The sequence below is a fragment of the Urocitellus parryii genome, chromosome 14, assembly GCF_045843805.1.
Source record: "Urocitellus parryii isolate mUroPar1 chromosome 14, mUroPar1.hap1, whole genome shotgun sequence".
Classification (NCBI taxonomy): Eukaryota; Metazoa; Chordata; class Mammalia; order Rodentia; family Sciuridae; genus Urocitellus; species Urocitellus parryii.
In genome coordinates this window covers 18,683,914-18,703,469 of record NC_135544.1, presented here as the reverse complement: position 1 = coordinate 18,703,469, position 19,556 = coordinate 18,683,914, and the positions used below count along the sequence as shown (strand labels likewise).

The following is a 19,556-nucleotide window of genomic DNA, read 5'->3' as shown; positions in this document are numbered from 1 at the left end:
CATCCTGACCCTAGATGAATCAGAAAAAAAAGGGGGGGGGACCAATATGCACGAGTTCAAAAAACAAATTCAAAAAAACATGAAAAAGTTTCTGCATGTTGGTATGTTCAGGACAGGGGATAATAGGAACTTGCTAAGTAATCCTCCTTTAACATTTAGGAAGCACGTCAAGATTTCAGTGTGGTTAGGGTCACATCAGTGATGAAATATACTAGGCACACATGTTAGATTAAATAGGATTATGAATATAGCATTAGATAAGAGCTTCCCTTCAGTGATATTTTCCAGCAAAGATGGATTAGGGATGTTCTGTCAAGTAAGTTGCTCCATTTGGAGAAAAGGGGGCCTCACACCTCCAGTGCAGCTGCTAATGTGTGACAATGCCACTGGGAGAGCCTGGCGGTGCAGAGAGCACCACAAAAGCTCCTGAAAACCAGAGAAATGAAAAGTTGGGCTGCAATTGTGCACAAGGAATCAAAATGCATTCTGCTGTCATAGGTACCTAATTAGAATAAATAAATAAATAACATATTTGTGCAGAAAAAAAAAAGCTCCTGAAAGAGCTGCCACTTTGGGGACAAGGTTTGGCTCCTACCACACAGAGCTCTGGCATATGGCTGGATAGGAAATTTCCCAAGATGAGATTAAAAGTCACAATTCTCAACAGCAAAATTTCCAGCTTCCCTCAAAAAAATAGAAAACTTAAGTAGAAAAAAATAATTCTATATGGCCGACCAAGCAGAAAAATTAAAAGTCTGCTGCATGCCTATGAGTCATGTTGCCGATATCACCCGGATAATGAGATGGGATCAAGAAGATCTGTGGCTGCTTTTTCAAGGTAGGAGGTACATGGACATTTCAATCTCAGTTTGAAAACAGCCTTCTTGGTTCCTGGTATTACAAAAACAAGAATAAAAGTTAAAAACCCAAACAAACAGGGTGGGTTTCATCTAAAATGCCAAGCTCACATTCTACTCAATAATTAGTGTGCAAGGGTGCATTCTGTCTTTAAGTCCTTTTGGGGAGAAGGGTGGTGGCAAGCTGCACGGTCCTTGATTTTCAGGGATGGACTAGCAATGCAGAGCCCCAGAGCAAAAAAGAATCTATTATAGGCTTTTCTTACGTAATGGTCCCTCACTATGCTCTAAAGTAAGAACCACTTAATTCTGCAATGTCAGAGTTAAAAACTCACCTGGGACACTTTTGGGGTTCGGCAGAACCTAACAACCTTTCAACAAAGAGCTATGCACAAATGATCTGGGGGCAAATGTTCTTTTGATTACACATACTGGCAAATATACTAAAACCCAACAAACGGAACATTTCATTTTATAATTTGGGAGGCAGGCACTGAGGATTTAACCTAAGGGTACTTTACCACTGAACGATATCTCTAGTCCTTTTTATTTCTTTAGAAACTGGGTTTCACTGAGTTGCTGAGGTTGGCCTCAAACTGAGTCCCCAAGAATACAGGCATGAGACATGGTGCCCAGCTAAATTGGGCATTTTAAAATGAGCACACTGTGTGGCTTGTTTGTGATTGCTCAATGAAGCTGTTAAAAGATGCTCTAAATTTATCAGTGAAAGTAAAAAAATGGCAATAGCATGCTGCGTAAGCCATGGTGTTGACATCACTCAGAAGAATCGCATCTTCCTGCAGGGACTTTTCAGGATATTCGTGCAGATGCGGTTTCACTTAGGTTTTGGTTATCACATCTACAGAGTCAGGGTCAGGAGGGAGGAGCGGGGGCCAGGGGGGCTTTCCAAACTCACTTGGAACAGGGGCTGATCACAGTCGGCGTAGGTGGGTAAACCAAGGCAACATTCACTCGCTCGCTGCCGTTCTTGGGGCAAATGATTTCTGCCACTCCTTCTGGTCTGGGCTGGCTCAGCAATTCCCCTGTAGGAGAAGAGGAAGATGCATTAAGAAGAGGTGCCCCGCAGAGAAAGGAACAAAATGCTGGGGGTGGGAAAGGGAGGGAGAAGGGCAGGTAGTGAGGGTCTACAGACAATGGACACAGAGAACAAAGGTGCGCCCAGGAACAGCAGGGTTGGCTGGGCTCCCATTCTCACTGTCTGAATTGTCATCGGCATCACCATGGAGAAGGTTCCCGAGTTATAGCAGGAAGGCTGGTCCCCTGGACAAAGACTGCATTTGCCACCCTCCTGCTCACCTTCCTTTTCACTTACTCCAGAGATCTTTAGGAGCCAGGCTCCCTCAAGCCCAGCAATGCAGCGCTGCCAGGGAGGGTGTTCATAATTAGGATTTGGGGCAGATGGGGTTGGGCAGAACATAGCAGCCTTTCAACAAAGCCCCGTGCACAGATGACCTGGAGGGGTGGCAGACTAAAGGTGTTAACAAGGTAAAGGGCCCCCAAGCAGCCCAGCCCCCTCCTGGCAAGAGCATTTCCAGGCCAGGTCTGTGTGCCAAGCTCAAAGCACCAACACCGCACTATCTTATGACTAATGGGACTTAGTAAAAACGGGTGATTAACTTAATGGATTGCCACAATGCCTAGAGGAAATCGGATACTGCATGCCCCGGATAGAGTCTCTCTCCAACGAGATCATTAACTCCCCAAGAGCAGAGCTGGACTTGTACTTCCATTCCTTCCTTCCCTGCCCGTGGTCCACCCTGCCTCCCTCTGTTCTCAGGGCCAGCACAGGGTGCTCGGTCTTCAGTCTTTAATAAACAGCTCTGGCTGATGATGGCAGTTTTGGCCTGAACTGCCCTCATTGAACCTAGAAAGTAAATAAACCGGACCAGGGACACACAAGGTGTGCCCACAGGGGAGAGACATGACTGAATATCACACTTCAGCTTGACAGTAGTCATTGCTTCTACTGCTCACATGAAACTCTAGAGACCCCAGAGGACAAGCTGACAGACAGGATAAAAAATTGCCTTGCTCAAAATATCATATTTCCAGACAGGCATGGTAGTACATGCTTGTAATCCTAGCAGCTTGGCAGGCTGAGGCAGGAGGATCCCAAGTTCAAAGCCAGCCTCACCAACTTAGCGAGGCCCTAAGCAACTCAGCGAGATCCTGTCTCTAAATAAAATATAAAAAAGGGCTGGGGATGTGGCTCAGGGATTAAAGACCTCTGGGTTCAATCCCCAGCACCCGCCCCCTGCCAAAAAAACTATATTTTAAGCACCTGTTAGCTGTGCTCAAAGCACATGCTCCATGCACCAGCACTCCATGAACTTAAGAGCTTTAAGTAGACAGATCATTCAATCCACACAAGATCCTGGGGAAGGTATGTCCTCAGTTTATAAATGGGGATGCTAATGCTCAGGGAGGTTATGTGATATACCCAGTATCAGGAGATAACAAGTGGCAGACTGGGGACATAAATTTGGATCCTATCTCTTGGGCCCCAACCTTTGGCCACCAGCCTCTAGAATGTCCCCCAACCAGAGACTGCTTGTCCATGTCAGAACGTATTTTTCCAGGACGAGTAACCTAAAAATCCCTATTTGAAAATAATGAACTAAAGCTTTCACATATTTATGCTTCCAGGAAAGGCATTAATTTCTGGATTGGAACATTTTTATCTGGCTTTGCACGATATTCAGTACCCAAAACTGCTGGAAACACCAAATCACCACTGAAGTTCATTTGGCATCATTAGCTTGTCTCGCGGGGTCAGAACTGCACTCTGACAGTTAGGAAAAGATCCCCAAATACAAAAGCACAGTGACAAATGTAAACGTTAAATGCCATCAAAATAATAAGATGAACTCAAGCCAGCAGCATGTTAGAGCTAGACTGAAACCTGGAAGTCCTCCAGTCCAAACACCACTTGGTAAGTCAGAGCTCTCCGAGCTCTAACAGATCTGCCCCACGTCCCATGAGAGCTGTGCATCTTTAACCTCCCCCCCCAACACACACACACACCCAGTGCCAGGACCACAGGAGAGGGCGTTTGGAGCACCCTGGCTGGACTGCCCTCTCTGTCGCCTCTTCTGACAGTTTCCAGTTCTACTTTGGGTCCTAAGATCATCCCCGAAGCCTGAATAGCCTGGGCTCCTCTGGTTTCCCCTCAAAACCCTGCAGGTCAGAATTTCACACCGGCCTCAACTTCATCTGCTGTTTGGCTCCCTGGGTTCCCTGGATTACACTACAGATGCCAAGTCCCTGTCCCCGGCACCCCACCTGGGCCACAGCCCAGGACAGCTGGCTTCTCTGCTGAGCACGTTGCAGCTTTTGGTGAGCGGAAGGTGGGTTTGCCAGAAAACTGGAAATAATTTGCAGAAGTCTATTAAGCCTTAGTTACCAATTTCGTTTAAACCAATAGTGTTACTGTCCTTCCTGAAAGAGTCAGGTAACTGGTTTTGTTTGAATCCTGTTCCTAGCAGTGTGGTCCGTAGTGGTGTTTGGTTTGGATGTGATTTGTACCCCAAGGGTTCATATATTGGAGACCTGATCCTTCATGTGGAGGTGCTGAGAGGTGGTGGGACCTTTAAGAGGTAGGGCCTTGAGGGAGATCCTCAGGTCAACTGTACACATGTCCTCAGAAGAGATTGAGGGACTCCTCTCTCTCTGGCTTGCTCTTTTTTGCTATAATTTCTCTTCCCATAAGGGCTTCCCATCATTTGCCATCTGCCATGAGGTGATGCAGCCAAACAGATTCCTTGCCAGAGACTGCAGCATGCTATTAGACTTTTAGCCTCCAAAAATGAAAGCTAATAACCCTTTTTTTCATTATAAAGTTAGTCTGCTTCAGGTACTTTGTTATAGTAATGAAAAGAGGACTAATACACATGAAAACAGAGCATGAAAGTAGAAGGCAGAGAAGTTTCACACATAAAAAAATTCACTTGATACCAATGAATATTGAGCAATAAGTGGAATAGTTCATAATATATTTTTAATATTTTATTAGTTGAAGAATTTTAAAATTTTATTTATTTATTGGTATGTAGTACTGAGAATCGAACCCCGTGCCTCACATATGCTAGGCAAGCGCTCTACCACTGAGCCACAATCCCAGCCAACAGATCATAATTTCAAGTGCACTTACATTCTCCAACATATTGCTATGTGTATGTATGAATGTCACAAAAAATCCCAATATTATGTATAATTATAATATACTAATAAAAATTAATATAAAGTAAAAAGGAGGAAAAAAATGCATAGTTCCTAGATTGAGAACATAAGAACAACAATTTTTTCTTCTCAAACCTGTCTCCAAAATATGAAGAGTGTGGTTCACAATAGGTAAATCATCAAGTAAAATTGCAAAGCTAATCAACCTCAAATTTAACACAAACTTGATCTTCAAAATAAAGTACATTCTTGAGCTGAGCAACGACTGAGACTTTCCTGTGTGTGGGGGGACTCTAGTAGAGGATGCAGGGGAAATAGAGGATACAGACGTAAGGCATGGGTTCTGACAGGAAGGACCTCAGGGTCTGCAGAGAGAAGATGTCCATGTGAAGAACTCAATCCTGTGTGACGAGTGCCCCAGGACATTCATACGAGATGCTACAGGAGTGAGGGGAAGGTGAGGTCAGTGCTGATTTGCAGGATTGTGAAAGAGCTCAACAAATGGGGAACACTTAGCCAAAAGACCCCCTGCTATGACTTGAATGAATATGCCGAAAGGTCCACAGGTATAGGCTTGGTCCCTGGGGTGGGGGTTTTGGGGATGCTGTGGACCTTTAAGAGGTGGGGCCTGTTGGAGAGGTCATCAAAAGCATGCAATGGGATTGTGGCATGCCAGTCTTTTTCTCTATTTTTCCTGCCTTGAGATGTGAACACTGGCTCCAACATGTGCTCTTGCCATAGCATGCTGCCCTTGCCAGAGGCTCAGACCTGTGGGCTGCCTGACCTTGGATTTGAACCTCAAGATAAATAACCCCAAATAAATCTCTCTATACTTCATAGTAGCCTGTCAGGTAGTAATGCAAAGCTGTCTAATAAAACCAGTAAAATTCATTACCAATATGGAGAAAAGAATGTGTGCAGATGGGATAAACATCAACAATGTGAGAACAAACCTGAATTAACCTAAAGAGAGAAAAAATGCAGCCCACAGTAGCTGGATGTCATGTATGTATCATCTCAACCCTCATGACAACACTGTAAGGTAGGGACAGTGATTATCATCATTATAGCGGACAGGAACCCAGAGCTCAGAATGGATAAGGAAATGCTAATCATAACAGAAGGAAGGAACAGTGCCAGAATCTGACCCAGGACTGTCTGATACAGCTCTTAACCACCACATCACAGTGTCCTGTGACAAGACAAAGATATAGAGATAATTAAATGAGATAACCTATGAAAAATACCCAACACTATCATCCGGCATTTGATGAGTTCTTGACACTATTATTATAGTGATAAGAAGATTATGCAAGAGCTTACTCTTCCAAACATAAAAAGAATTCGCACAAGCATATAAAAGCAATATACCAGGATCAGACCATAAATTATCAACATGCAAAACATGACCTCACTAGATATTTGAAAAATTCAAATTCAAAAAAATTATATTTTTTTACATTATCCATCATCCTAACAAAAGTAAACAAAAAAGATAAATCCCCAAATTGGCAGGAGCTGTAAAAAGAAAAATTATACTTATGAGAGCACATTAACAATAAATTAAGAAAAAAATATACATTTGATTGGGTATATTTCCATTTTCAGGAACCTGCTTAAAGGAAGTAGGTTTTTCTGACAAAAAATTATACAATGATTGCTCACACCATCACTGGGGTCCCCCCCCCCACTGTTTATTATATGAAGAAAACTTGGTAACTTTCTCAAATGTCCCCCAAACAGGGAAATGGCTAAAAATAATCACACAATAACGACATAGAATACTCTGTAATCATTAAATACGAGACTGGCATTTCCATATAAATTTGAAAACACATTCTAATTAGAATTTAGAATGAAATAGATCATTCAAGGGTAAACAGTCCTGAGGTTATTTACTTGCTTTTTATGTTAGAGTCAACTATAAAAGACTACAAAGTACATTTCATATTGAGGGAGATGCTGGCGATAAATGCTGATCTTTCTCCTTTGTTGGAGATTTTCTGTCCCTGTGCAGTTTCCAATACAATCAGTGTTTTTGAAGATGCATAATTGTGGTCTACTGAGCAGCACACTGGCATCCAGAGAGACCACTACACAGTCTCCTGTGCCCATTAAAGTTATGAAAAACTGCTTTATTACTCTGGCTCAAGACTTCTGCCATTAGAAGGCTAGCCAACTCTTATCAATTGCTTTTCCCTCTGTGCAACAAGGGAACACCAGATTTTATTACCATTTTTTTAATTGATAGAAATAAGTGAAATGAGCCTCTTTTTTTTTTTTGCTTATTATAGGAATTCTCAAATGTTAGACACATTATGCAAAATACTAAAAACTTATTTTAATGACATCCTAAACCAAAATACTGAGTGTTGAAATCTTTTCATTGTAAATCAAAAAGCCCCCTGTGGGCTGGGGATGTAGCTCAGTGGTAGAGTACTTGCCTAGGAGGTATGAGGCCCTAGGTTCAATCCCCAGTACAGGAAAAAAAACAAAAACTAAAAGAAGCCACTTGCTGATTTGGGATAAAGACCCAAGGTACAAACCTCTCAAAACATAAAAGTTGCCTAGAAATTAAAACAATTTAAAAGTAATTTATACATATGAAGTTTGGGGAAACATAATCATTCAGTCCATAGCAAGGAGAAGCTGAAAGAAAGAAGGAATGTATGGATCAGTCTGGGTCTAGCCAGGAGACAGAAACACAAAGTAAGGCTTAACATAAACCATCATTTGCTGGTTGCAGGGTATTAACTTTTAAGAGGGAACAGAAGAGAACTCTAAAAAACACCCTAAGGCTAAATAAGAATATCTAAGGAAGAAAAATTGGGAGTGGGGGAGACCCTCCCCCCCTTGCCAAAGGCTGAGATTTGGACCTTGTTAGACTGGTTTTGATACAGCCCCTCTCTCCCCCTATAGGTGAATTTTCTTGGGTTGCCCTAGGCCAGACTAAGCCACAGTCAGTTGACCGAAGCCAGGAGGCGTGGCACCCAGACTGTCCTCTGGGGCTAAGAAATTCAACTGCCTGTTGGGGTTGGGGAAGGAGGTTGAGAGGAGGGCATGCTGTCGAAATCACTGGGAACCCTGATGGGGCACCAGCTAGAGTCCCTGAAGAGCTAAACCCCTCAGGAAGCCACTGAATTCATGAGGGAGACAGGTAGATAGACAACCCTCAAACCTCCTGGAAAAGGCCACTGAACTGGCCAGGAAATTGGCTGGGATGGCCATTCATCCATAGGATTTTTCCTGCTGGGCCACTGGTAAGTCGGCTGGGGTGGCCACAGATGTATCCCAGCACTGGGCCATCTCTACTCTCAGGAGGTGCACTCTGCAGGGAGGCTGTATTCTTTGTGAGCACAGGATTTGTTTTTGTCTCAGTTAGTTCCTCTTAAAAATTAGTCAAACTGATAGGGCCAGTTGATAACTAGACATGTCCTGAGGCATAAATTCCAAAGGCAGCTGCAAAAAATGTAAACCACTGAAAACTGTGAGCCTCTCCTAGACCAGGGTTTTCATTTTAACCATATATCCTTGTGATTCTTCAAATGTAAGACATATTCTGAGTTCAATGTAAGAAATTGTCATCTCTAGCCATTTGTTGAATTCTGAAGTCCAGTTTTGATTATGAATAATGAGGATTTTTTTTTAAGTAAAATAAAAAAGTACCAGAAATGCCTTCCTGTGCCTTGAAGCTTCAGGGATGATTTGTAAACTCTTATTAGTAAGAGAGTATAATCTACAGACCAAGCAGAATGAGGCCAGTTGAGGGCTTTGGGGGATGCCCTTCCTCTAAGGGTGCATTTCTACCTATCTTCTAGGGAGGTTTCATGGCCTGGTCATCAGGCAGCTCTAAACAAACTGATTTTAACACTTCAATTTCTTCCTAGCCTCCTCCAAAGTGCTGACAGAGGTGACAGTTACAGGCAGAAGGAAAAACAAGAATCACAATCGTGATTACTTCTGTGACTCCCATAATGAGCCCACTCTGTGAAATGCTCAGATTCTCCTGATGAATAATGCAACAGGAGCCAAGCAGGGTCCACACTTGGGGTACAAATGACTGGCACAGCTCATCATTCTTTTTTTTTTTTTTTTTTGTGGCAGGTGCCCATCTCCGTGGACAAGCTCAGTTTTTCCTGACTGCCCTGACAGTAATGCTTAGTCACTAATTGCATCAAGCCTTCTTTCTTTGTATTTATGGGACAGGGAAGGAGAAGGGGTGGATGCAGTACCTCCGATGTGGTAAACAAAGAGCTTCACTTGCTCTCTGGAGTTCTTGCGGGGCAATCTCTCAGGTCTCTTCTAGGTTAACAAGTTGTAAGCTCAGATAGGCTTTCATTTACGGCACTCCCATTTGGGAGAGTGTAGATGACTATAATGACTAACAAGAAAACGCCACACGGAGAACATGAAGAAGGTCTGGAGGTGAGGATGAAGACCCGCAGGCCTGCCTGGTACATGCTAAGTGTAAACAGAGTCTTCATGGTTGAGAGCAACACATTTTATCTTGAGGGTGGACCTACCTCTGAAGCACAGGGTAATGTGTCCCCGACTCCAATTGCCTGAATGAAAAAAGGAGTGAGACAATAGTGCAGTTGATACTGTCCCCCTCCACTGAGCCACACGCCAGCCCACTAATCTCCTCTGAGAAGCATGGGGGTGGCACCTGGCATGATGGTGGGCCTGAAGTGCATTGAGGGATTACAAGCCAGCAGCGAGAAAGTGGATGTGGGAAAGACCTGAATGGGAGTTCAGACTCAAGGGTTAACCAATAGCATTTGTACTTTTCCAAAACCTGATTAGCATAAATTTTAACCAATAGCCCTTAGTACTTTCCCAAACCCTGATTGGCATAAATTTGGACCAATAACATTGACTCAAGGGCTATATAAACCCCTAGACTAGCACTCTCAAGCAGCAAAGCCTACTGGGTCCACTCTCATATGGAAGGAGTTCTGTTTCTATTTACACTTGAATAATCCTATTCTTACACTCACTCATCCTTGTCTGTAGATTTCATTCTTTGAATTCACGAGACGAGAACCCAGAAAAAAGAAATTGGCAATGAGCTGCTGGGGTCTACTGAAACACTGAAAGCCACAGCCTGCGATTAAGAGTTGCAACACGTTTCTAGACTGCAGAGGCCTGCAGCTTACCCAACCTGCCAGCAGAAGCAGAGAACTCTGTTTTCACAGTAGTCCTAGTTTGAGGTAGGGTGGATTTGCCAATGTCTTTGCACTGCGACTTAACATTTTCTGAAATATCACCCTGTGACCAGGGAAGATCAATTACTGAATGCCTCTCAGGCATTTCAGAAACGTTGCCTAGACAATAGAAATGACCCTATTACTTAGAATACCCCAAACAAATTTTCTTTTATAGTGAAAAAAAGTAGAAAGTCTATTTTCCTTTTTTGGTACCAGGGATTGAACTCAAGAGCACTCGACCACTGAGCCACATCCCCAGCCCTATTTTGTATTTTATTTAGAGACAGGGTCTCACTGAGTTACTTAGCGCCTCACTTTTGCTGAGGCTGGCTTGGAATTTGTGATCCTCCTGCCTCAGCCTCCCAAGCCGCTGGGATTACAGGCATGCGCCACCATGCCCAGCTTATTTTCCATTTTTGATGAAGATTAAAAAATAAAACCATAATTCTACCACCATTATTAACATGTTATTATCATATAGGTTCTGATAAGTATATACATAGTGAGATTGTACTGCATCCACGACCTTGCTGCATCTGTCCCCAGTTATAATGTGAATGCTTTGAGTAAATATTATGATAATATAAACTTTTTGAGAAAATATTCTTTAAGATCTAAAGAGGGGGAAAAAAAAAAGTTGTGGCCTTTACAGCATCTCTTCCAAACCATTTGGCAAAAGGTCAACCAAGGAAAACCCAAAGGAAAAGACTGCTAACAAAATTTCTTTTTCAAATCGCCACTTGAATTTAGCTCCTTTTCTCTCATTAGAAGCTCAACCACCTCTTTCATAAATCTCTTGTTTGTTTTTTTCTGGTGGTTGTTGGTCTTTCATTCACACATCCCCAACCCTCAGTAGTATTCTTCCCTACACCTTCCTGTGCTTGGCTGGTTGAAATCTCCTCTCCTCCAGTGCTCCTGTTTCTAGACCTGCAGTACAATGACAGCCCATCTCATCTGCCTCTGGGCTGCTCATCCTCCTAGAAGCTCACCAGCTGTGATGCCTCATCTCAGCATCTCCAGAGTTCCTGGGTTGAGGCCCAGGTAGAGACTTCTGGAGGATTCCAGAGCATGAGGTGCAAAACAAATATTTCTAGGGGCCAGAATTAATATCCCTGAACATCAGGTAAATCTGACTCCCCTGGCACTTAACAGTGTGCAGGAGAAATGACCACAGAGTCTGCAGGAAGATGTCACCAACTAGGAAGGGCTTTGCTTTGGGTTCAGAAACAGCAAAAGTAGCAAAGTAAAAGATATTTTATATCCAAGTTCCTTAAACTTACTTTTCTTATCAGTTCAGGATTAGCCCAGATACAATACAGATTGCAATAATTGGTAGTGTACAAGAATGACCGTTCCTTTCTTTAGATTCTGAATGAGATTTCACCTCAGGATCTAAAAGGGAGCTACCCCCTATTCCAGTAAGAAAGAACCGGGGGGAAAACACTTGAAATTTAAATGAGGGGATTTTGACGAGAACACATTTGCACGGATGGCAAACACACTTCATAAGCTCTCCATCCACAAGAAGTGGCTGGTCCCAAAAGGGTTCAACAAATTCATGCAAGTGAAAGAAACAGTGTGACATCATGTGTGAAGCTAAAGCTTTGGACACTGAAGGTACAGAGGACAGAGAAGGCTTCCACACTGTTCTTTATTAACAACAGCAGAAGGTGAACTGCTACACACACACACACACACACACACACGCACAGACACACACACACCACAATCACGACTGGAGTTGACTGGTCAGCTGCTGACTGTCCCCTGCTATTCCACAGTGGCCCTACACAAGTCAATCCTCGAGAAAATGCACAGGAGGACTTAGACTGTCCTCTCTTGCAGACCCAGGAGGAGACCCGACACAGTTGGACCCAAGTTGAAGCCGCCTGGGGACCCAGGGCCAGAGGGCCACGCCTCTTGCCGCCACCCTCCCATTCCCATGCGCCTCCCCCAGACACGTGCGCCTGCCACTTGGCTCCATTTTCATGGCTAAGGGTTTATATAAATACAAATCCACCCAAGAAAGGAAAACTATTTCCCTTTTTCCTGCTCTGGATAAAGTTCCAGCAGACTTGGCTGAGGATTAGACAAGCTTCACAGATCAAAGTGTGTTGAGGGGCTGGGGAGCGAGAGAAGCACAGCCCAAACCAAGTCAGCCCTCCCCTCTCTCCAATGCAAGTCGGGATCATAAAAACCTGCTCTGCTGCTGCGCTGAAGTGCTTTCAAAAGGTGACTCTTTATTTGGATAGCCTGTCACCTACTTCTTAGTCAGAAAAGGTTCCAGTTCAGAGAAGTTAATGCAGACAGCACAGAAGCATCAGATGAAAACATTCTCCCTCCAACACTAGAGGAAGCTTTAGTACCTGAAATTGGAAACACGGGCCCAAAGGCCTTGTCACCATCAACCTGTCCGGGGAAGTCTTTGGGGATGATCAGACATCATTCATTTGCTTCTCCTAACCAGGAAGAAGACAGGGATTTCTGCAACTTTCCCTGAGTTAGGGAAGGAAGAAGAGGAGTGAGAGTTGGGGCTGGAAGAGCTGAGGGTTCCCAGAAAGGACCCAGGAGATGGGAGAAAACCCACAGGCTTGAAGTCAGACCCGCAGAGTCGTAAGGTGAGAAAGAGCCTTCTATGGTTGCACGTTCTTCTGCACAGGAATATCTTCCACAAGCATAAATAAGCAGGGCAGGGCTAAGTATCCTAGCTGGGACACCCTTCCTAGGCCCAGCTGTCCCTCGCTGAAGATCCAAACTGGAACTCAGGCCATGTTAAACACACAGCATCCACGATGACCTCAAAAGCATTAAATGGTGTGAATCACCGAAACCCGACAGTCCTTGGCCTCACCGACGTCTAAAGAGTCGTAATTGTGAACAAGGACAAATTCTTTATCTTTCAGTTACACTCCGACCAGCGAGCAGATGTAATGGATGTCCAAGCAGAAGCCTAAACACAGACAGACAAAGAAAAGGACGTAATCGTGAAAGCATTCGAGCCAGGAAGAGAATGTGGGATGGCCAAAGGGGACTGGCTTCATCCGAGGCCAGGCGGGGCTGTGGAGGAGACATCTCCATCTGTGAGGGCTCCCTGCTTCATAGATGGCACCCTTTTGCTGGGTCCCCACAGGTGGAAGAGGTGAGGGAGCTGGCATCAGCTTCTTTTGTCAGGGCACCAATCCCACTCACGAGGGTGGAGCCCCAGAGACTTTGACATCCCCCCCGGGCTTCATCTCTCACACCTATCACAGTGGACTTCAAACTCCAACATATGAATTTGGGGGTACACCAACATTCAGAACATACCAACCAGTCTCTCTCCCCAAGAAAATGAAATGCCTGACAGATTCCAGGAAGGGCAAATTTTACTTATTCCCTGTCCCCATGAGTTTCATGCTGTGGAATCACGAAATCTCAGAGATCAAATTGGTGGAAAGACAGTAATGCCCTACGGGTATGTGTCATTTTGATGAGATCCTTTTTTTTCAGTTTCTGTTTATGGTCACTTCATGTGTGCCTGACTGTGATCTTTACAAAAGGAAAGGTGTATATCACTGGATAAAACTCAAGATGAGGCTATACTCAATCCTGTAGGAAGTTCTAATATTATACTAACATCTAAAAATAACTGGCAGGTGACATGATCTACCAATGGCTGTTAAATTTTGGAGGTCAAAGAACTTAAAAGATAATTGATGTTTTAATCTTTCAAAGAGTAGCACACAGTTTCCATGTTATTATGCTGCTAAATACAAACATGGAAAAGCTGACATTTAGGACCAGGTAAGTTGAGGTAAAGATGCCTCACCTATCTCTAAACAACTAGAGGCATGTAAGCTTGGCTTCTTTTTCCTTCTCTTCCTCTTTCATCTCCGGAAATGACTCTCTGCCTGTAACAAGCCTAAGAGCATCATCACCTTAAGGTAAACTGTGTTAGTTCATCCAACACTATTTCACCAAACTTCGAGGAGACAAGGCCCGGAGTAATTGGAATAAGGAGACTGTTCCTTCCAGCACTGATGCGCGTAGTAGTTCAGGGGCAAACTCACCAAATTAGCTCTAAAGATCATCATCCTCTTTCTACCTGGACTGCAAATTATACCATTTTTGAGAAAATGAACAGAAAAATGGGAAAACCTTACTATAATAGTCTCTATCACTTACAAAGACAATTCTTCCTGGCTTTTATGGAAAGAAAAAAAAAAAAAAAGCACTTTACTTCTTGAGCAGAGAAATTATGCCAAATTACATCCACATTCTTTTAAGGAAAGCCCCTTTGATGCAGAAATGATCTGTCTATGTAAAGCCATTTGAAATCAAAGGTACAGGCAGTCGCCAATCTACACACACTTGATTTTCCAGAATAGCAACTGGCCCCATTCCTCTTTGCTGCACTCCATCTGAGGCCTGCAGCAAGCAATTCCACCTGAGCCAGACCCAGCCTCCAGCAGCCCCAAGTGCTGCTACACAGCCTCTCCTGTTTTTCTTCTTGCTGTGGCTCTAGAAATCCATTCGCATCCATGCATTCCGCTGTGGCCTGAGAGCATGCCAAGAAATTATGGCCACCAGTATCCTTTTAGAACACTGCTCATTTTGTGGGCTTTGTGGATGGGCCTGGAAGCCTAACCAGTATTTAGAGCACTACCGCTTTGGGGCTGCGTCTTCTTCTTTAGAGTCAGTGGACTAAGAAGGATTTTTGGAACACAGCCCTTTGTGGTTACAGACAATCCATATAATCCCACAACAAACTTTCTCTTTACACCACACAGACCTCTTAAAAGAAACTTCTTAGGCACAAGTCATGTGTCACAGGCCAGACAGAGGTGGAACTGGTGGTATACCTAGTTCATTGCTCAATGCATCCTCAAATTTTACATAATGCAAAAAATGCAGAAGTTTCTAATGTCCTAACAGAAAGAGAGGGGTTAGGAAGGATAAAAAATGTTTGACCAAAAAACTCTGACAAAGTGTGGAAGATGGCTTTGTCACTTCTCTACTCACTGTGTGACGTTGGGGGAAATTACCTGGCCCCTCTGAGCCTCATTTTTCTTATCTGTGAACTGTGGATGATACATGCCAAATATATACCTGATAGGAGTGCTACAAGAATTAAATGATGCTATTTGCAATGACCATGTAATCCTATACGTGGTACTTAATAGCAGCTCACCAAATAAGAGTGAAACATAAAAACCAAAGTTTGAACCAAAATAACTTCTAGAAAGAGAGGTGTCTAGAAGAGGAGTGACTAGAAAGGACTAGACTCTCCTGTTTCCTTCTCTAAAGCCCTGTTGCTACCATTTGGGTCACATCACACCTCCCAGGCAGCACTTCAGCATATGGTCTATGAAGAATATTGAGCATATTGATTTGTTTTTGAAGGAAGTATAAACTTATACCTCCTCTTTGGAGAGAAATGTGGCAATCCCATTTCAATATTTATTCTGTGGGTATACTAATGTCAAAGGCAGGTTTTGAGGATTTACTACAGTATTGTGCACAAATAAAATACTGAAAACAGTTCCAATGCTTACCAACAGAAGGCTGGTTAAATAAAATCAGCTCATACATCAGACATGTATGTAGACAATAAAAAAAAGAATCAGAGAGCTCTATGTATACTGATATGCCCTACATATATTTTTAACTTTAAAAAGGGATACAAAATCATGTTTATATCATGCTACCATTTCTGGGTGGGGGACTCTCCTTAAAAACACATACACACACACACACACACACACACACACACACTCACATTGTCTCTCCTCTCTTCAAGGATAGCCAAGAATCTAGCAACAGCAGCGGCTCCAGGAGGGGAAATAAATGGCTGTGGATGGGAGAGATGACATTCTTCTTCCCATCACGCCTTCTGTACCTTCTGCAGTGTGGAACCATTCACACAGACTAGCCATTAAAAACAAATCTTAAAATAATCAACTACCATGTGAATTTAATTATTTTTCCTTTTCCTCCCTAGAACAGCTTTGTTAGGTTTTTTTGAAGTCTTTTTTTTCAATTTATTTCTTTAATTATAAAAGTTAACAAGTTCTGGTTTTAAAAGTAAATCAATATTAAAATGTATAAGGAAAAGGGTATAATCGTTTTTCCTTGTTCCTCCCTTCCTGAGTACCCAGTGTTGATCTGATGTACGCCCTTCCCGACCTTTCTCCAAAAGCACTTATATATACAAAAAAAAAAAAATTGTTAATTTCTTTTCTTCCAAGTATACTCATCCCATAAGCATAACCATACCTTTCTTTCATCTGATAGTATGTTATCTGGTAGTCAAAGCTAGACTGAGAACTGTATTTGTTTTCAATTTCTTTATCCACCTAATCTCCATGTCTTTCTCTTCCTTGCCCCCAACCCCATGTCCCGACAATTTTACACAAATGGACTTGTGTCATACTTTAATTTTTTGAATGGAATTCTGCATGCCTAAACAATCTCAAGTTCTGGGGAGGTGAGTCTACTTGACCCCACCCCACCCTGTGGTCCTCCCAAGGCTCTTCCACTTGGCTCCAAGGGCTTCCCAGAGTCAGGGAAGGGAAGAAGCCAGTGATTCCCTGAGCAACCTGCAGCCACTGGCTGGACCTTTAAATGCAGGTGGGCTCTGGCCAAGCATGACCTGTGATTTCAGGACAGCGATGTCATGCTGTTTGCATCATGGAATTAAATAATCTAAAAGAAGTCTCTAGATAATCCCACATTTGATTAAAACAGAACAGATATGGCAGAGGAAAGCTATCAAGCAAGTGAAGACCTTTAGTTTCACGGTCCTTCCTTCCTCTCCTTTCTTTCAGAGCCAACAGGGAGCAGGGAGCATGTGAGTCTGGGCAGGGATGTAGCTGGGTCTCAGTCACAGCCATGGCCCTGCCTGCGGTGGGTCTGCAGGCCCAGCGGCCACTCCCTGCCTGCCTACCCTTGGGTGTGAGAGGGAGCAGCTGCAGATGGAGACAGAGTGAACTGCTGGGGGATTAGCGGCTTCTGTGCAAAGTACAGGGATGCCTACAAGGCCCCTGTGGCGGGAGGTCCAAGAGTCTTAATAGGGAGGAGGGAGTGGACCCTGAAGGCGGTTTACTACTAAGCCTATTTCCACCCTACATTTCTTGGTTCTTAGATTTCATCATGGCAAATTTTTGTGGATTCCAAGTACTTATCTCAGTTTGTTGGGCCAGGAGACTAGTGTAGAAACAATCACCTCCCTCCCAAATGTGCTTACAAGTCTCAGGTCCATGGAATGTCTTCACTGTTGCCAGAGATTATGAAAATACAAGTCAATCATCACTGGTTAATTATGCTGGAGCTTCCCCATGGGCGTGGGGGCGGCCGTGTTTAAACCTTCCTTTGGCGTTTCTAAAGGCACTTGACCTATATCAGAAATCCTTAGCCCCCAAGCATGTGAACATATTAGTGGATATATGCAGGTTCCCAAATGAGGTTTTAGTAAAACATCAAGCTGACATCAAGCTTAGACTGATAGCCTAGGGGCCTACATGGTAACTTTGGAAACACGTGAAAGAGACAGTTGGGTTCACGCAGCATGAGAACATTTTGACTTAACATAGTCTCCCCTTATCTGTGGTTTCGCTTTCTTTGGTTTTAGTTACCGGCGGTCCATTGTGGTCCAGAATTATTAAATGGAAAATTCCAGCAATTAAAAAAAAAATGCAAGTTTTAAACTGCATGCTGTTTTGAGTAGCACAATGAAATCTCTCACTGGCCAGCTTTGATCTGCCAAGGAATGTGAATCATCCCTCGGTCCAGGGAATACACCTGTATATGGGACCTACCCATTAGTGACTTGTGGCTGACCTGGTTATCACGTTGACTGTCACAGTACCACGGTGTTTGTGTTCAAGGACAGATTAACTCAGATACACTGCAGGGCACCTAGGATAAACAGCACGAATAGGGGTTGGCCCCGTCTGAGATTTCAGGCATCCACTCACTGGAGGGTCTTGGAATGTACTCCCCACAGATGTGGGGGAAACACTGGATTAGGAATTCTCCAATTCACTTAGGACAAGCCGGTAGTTAGCAGAAGGACCATGCCATGCTATCTTCAGGGGGTGCCTGCTTATTCTACCACCCCTGGCAGTGGGACCCTGGCAATGGCTTTGGTGTCACTGCCAGTCTCCTTATCTCCAGTGCATGCCTCATGGAGTTAAGCACAAGATAAGCACAAGTATTTGGCATGAACTCCCATGATCCCGGCCCCATAACGAGACCAGGGCTGTCTACCCAGCTACAGGGGGTTGACTCTTCAGTGTGACTTCGACACACAACCCAGGGAGAGAAGCTGAAGCAGGCAGGTCAGGCTACTCCCCAGGGAATTTGAAACTGGGGTGAGAGATAGAATTAGTCTGTGGTGGGCGACTGGAGAGAGGCAGGAGGTGTAGTTGGGATCACATGCGAGCTGTAGAGCAAGTAGCTCTGAGGGTAGAAAGAAATAGAGCAAGTCCTCGGGGAGAGAGAGACGGCACTGAGATGTGACCATGCTTGAGGCACAGGGACAGATGGAGGGACAGAGATGGGAGGAGGGAAAGGGCTGGGCCAAGTTTAGGAACTGAGATGGACACTGAGGACTCAGATGGGGATGAAGGGGACAAATGACTGGGATGAGTCAGGGGCTGAGGTGGGAACAGGGAACTTGGGAGTCAGGGGACTGAGACTGAGACACAGGGAACTCACATGGAGACAAAGGGGACTGAGCCTGGGACAGAGGGACCAAGATGGGGAAATCAGATGAAGACAGGGGACCCAAGACAGTAACATGAAGACTAAGATGGAGATGGACAGGGGACTCAGATGGAGACAGGATACTGCAATGGGGACAGGCAGAGAAAGGGCTGAGAGACTGAGACGGAGCCAGGGATCTGAGATGGGATGAAGGACCCACAACCAGAATCATAGGACAGAAGGTACCCACAGCCCAGGGGACAGTGGAGACAAATCCTGGATCTGGGGTGGCACGGGGAGAGAAGCTGGGAGGAAGCACAGAGACACAGAGCAACCCTCAGTTCCCAGGCACACAAGAAAGACCCATGGTTCGTTTCTTATTGTTGGATTCTGGAGTAGGTCTCTCCTTGCCAGAAGCCTGCTTTCCTCCCTTAAATTAGCTCAAAAGCTCTGACTTGACCACAATAATTAATAAGAATCTTTTATTAAGAGTATGCTTTCCTTGCTGGGCACAGTGGCGCACCGCACGCCTGTAATCCCAGCGGCTTGGTAGGCTGAGACAGGAGGATAACAGGTCAAAACCAGCCTCAGCAAAAGCGAGGCGCTA

The 19,556-nt window shown here is 44.1% G+C and overlaps 1 protein-coding gene across 1 annotated transcript in view; it reads right to left on the bottom strand.

The window, feature by feature from the left end:
- The window catches only part of Mfhas1 (multifunctional ROCO family signaling regulator 1), a 92,903-nt gene that overhangs the window by 10,252 nt on the left and 63,095 nt on the right, over nt 1–19,556 (bottom strand). The window contains exon 2 of the mRNA XM_026402909.2: nt 1,774–1,900. Within this exon, the coding sequence (XP_026258694.1) occupies nt 1,774–1,900 (127 nt within the window). The remainder of the gene's footprint in view (nt 1–1,773; nt 1,901–19,556) is intronic.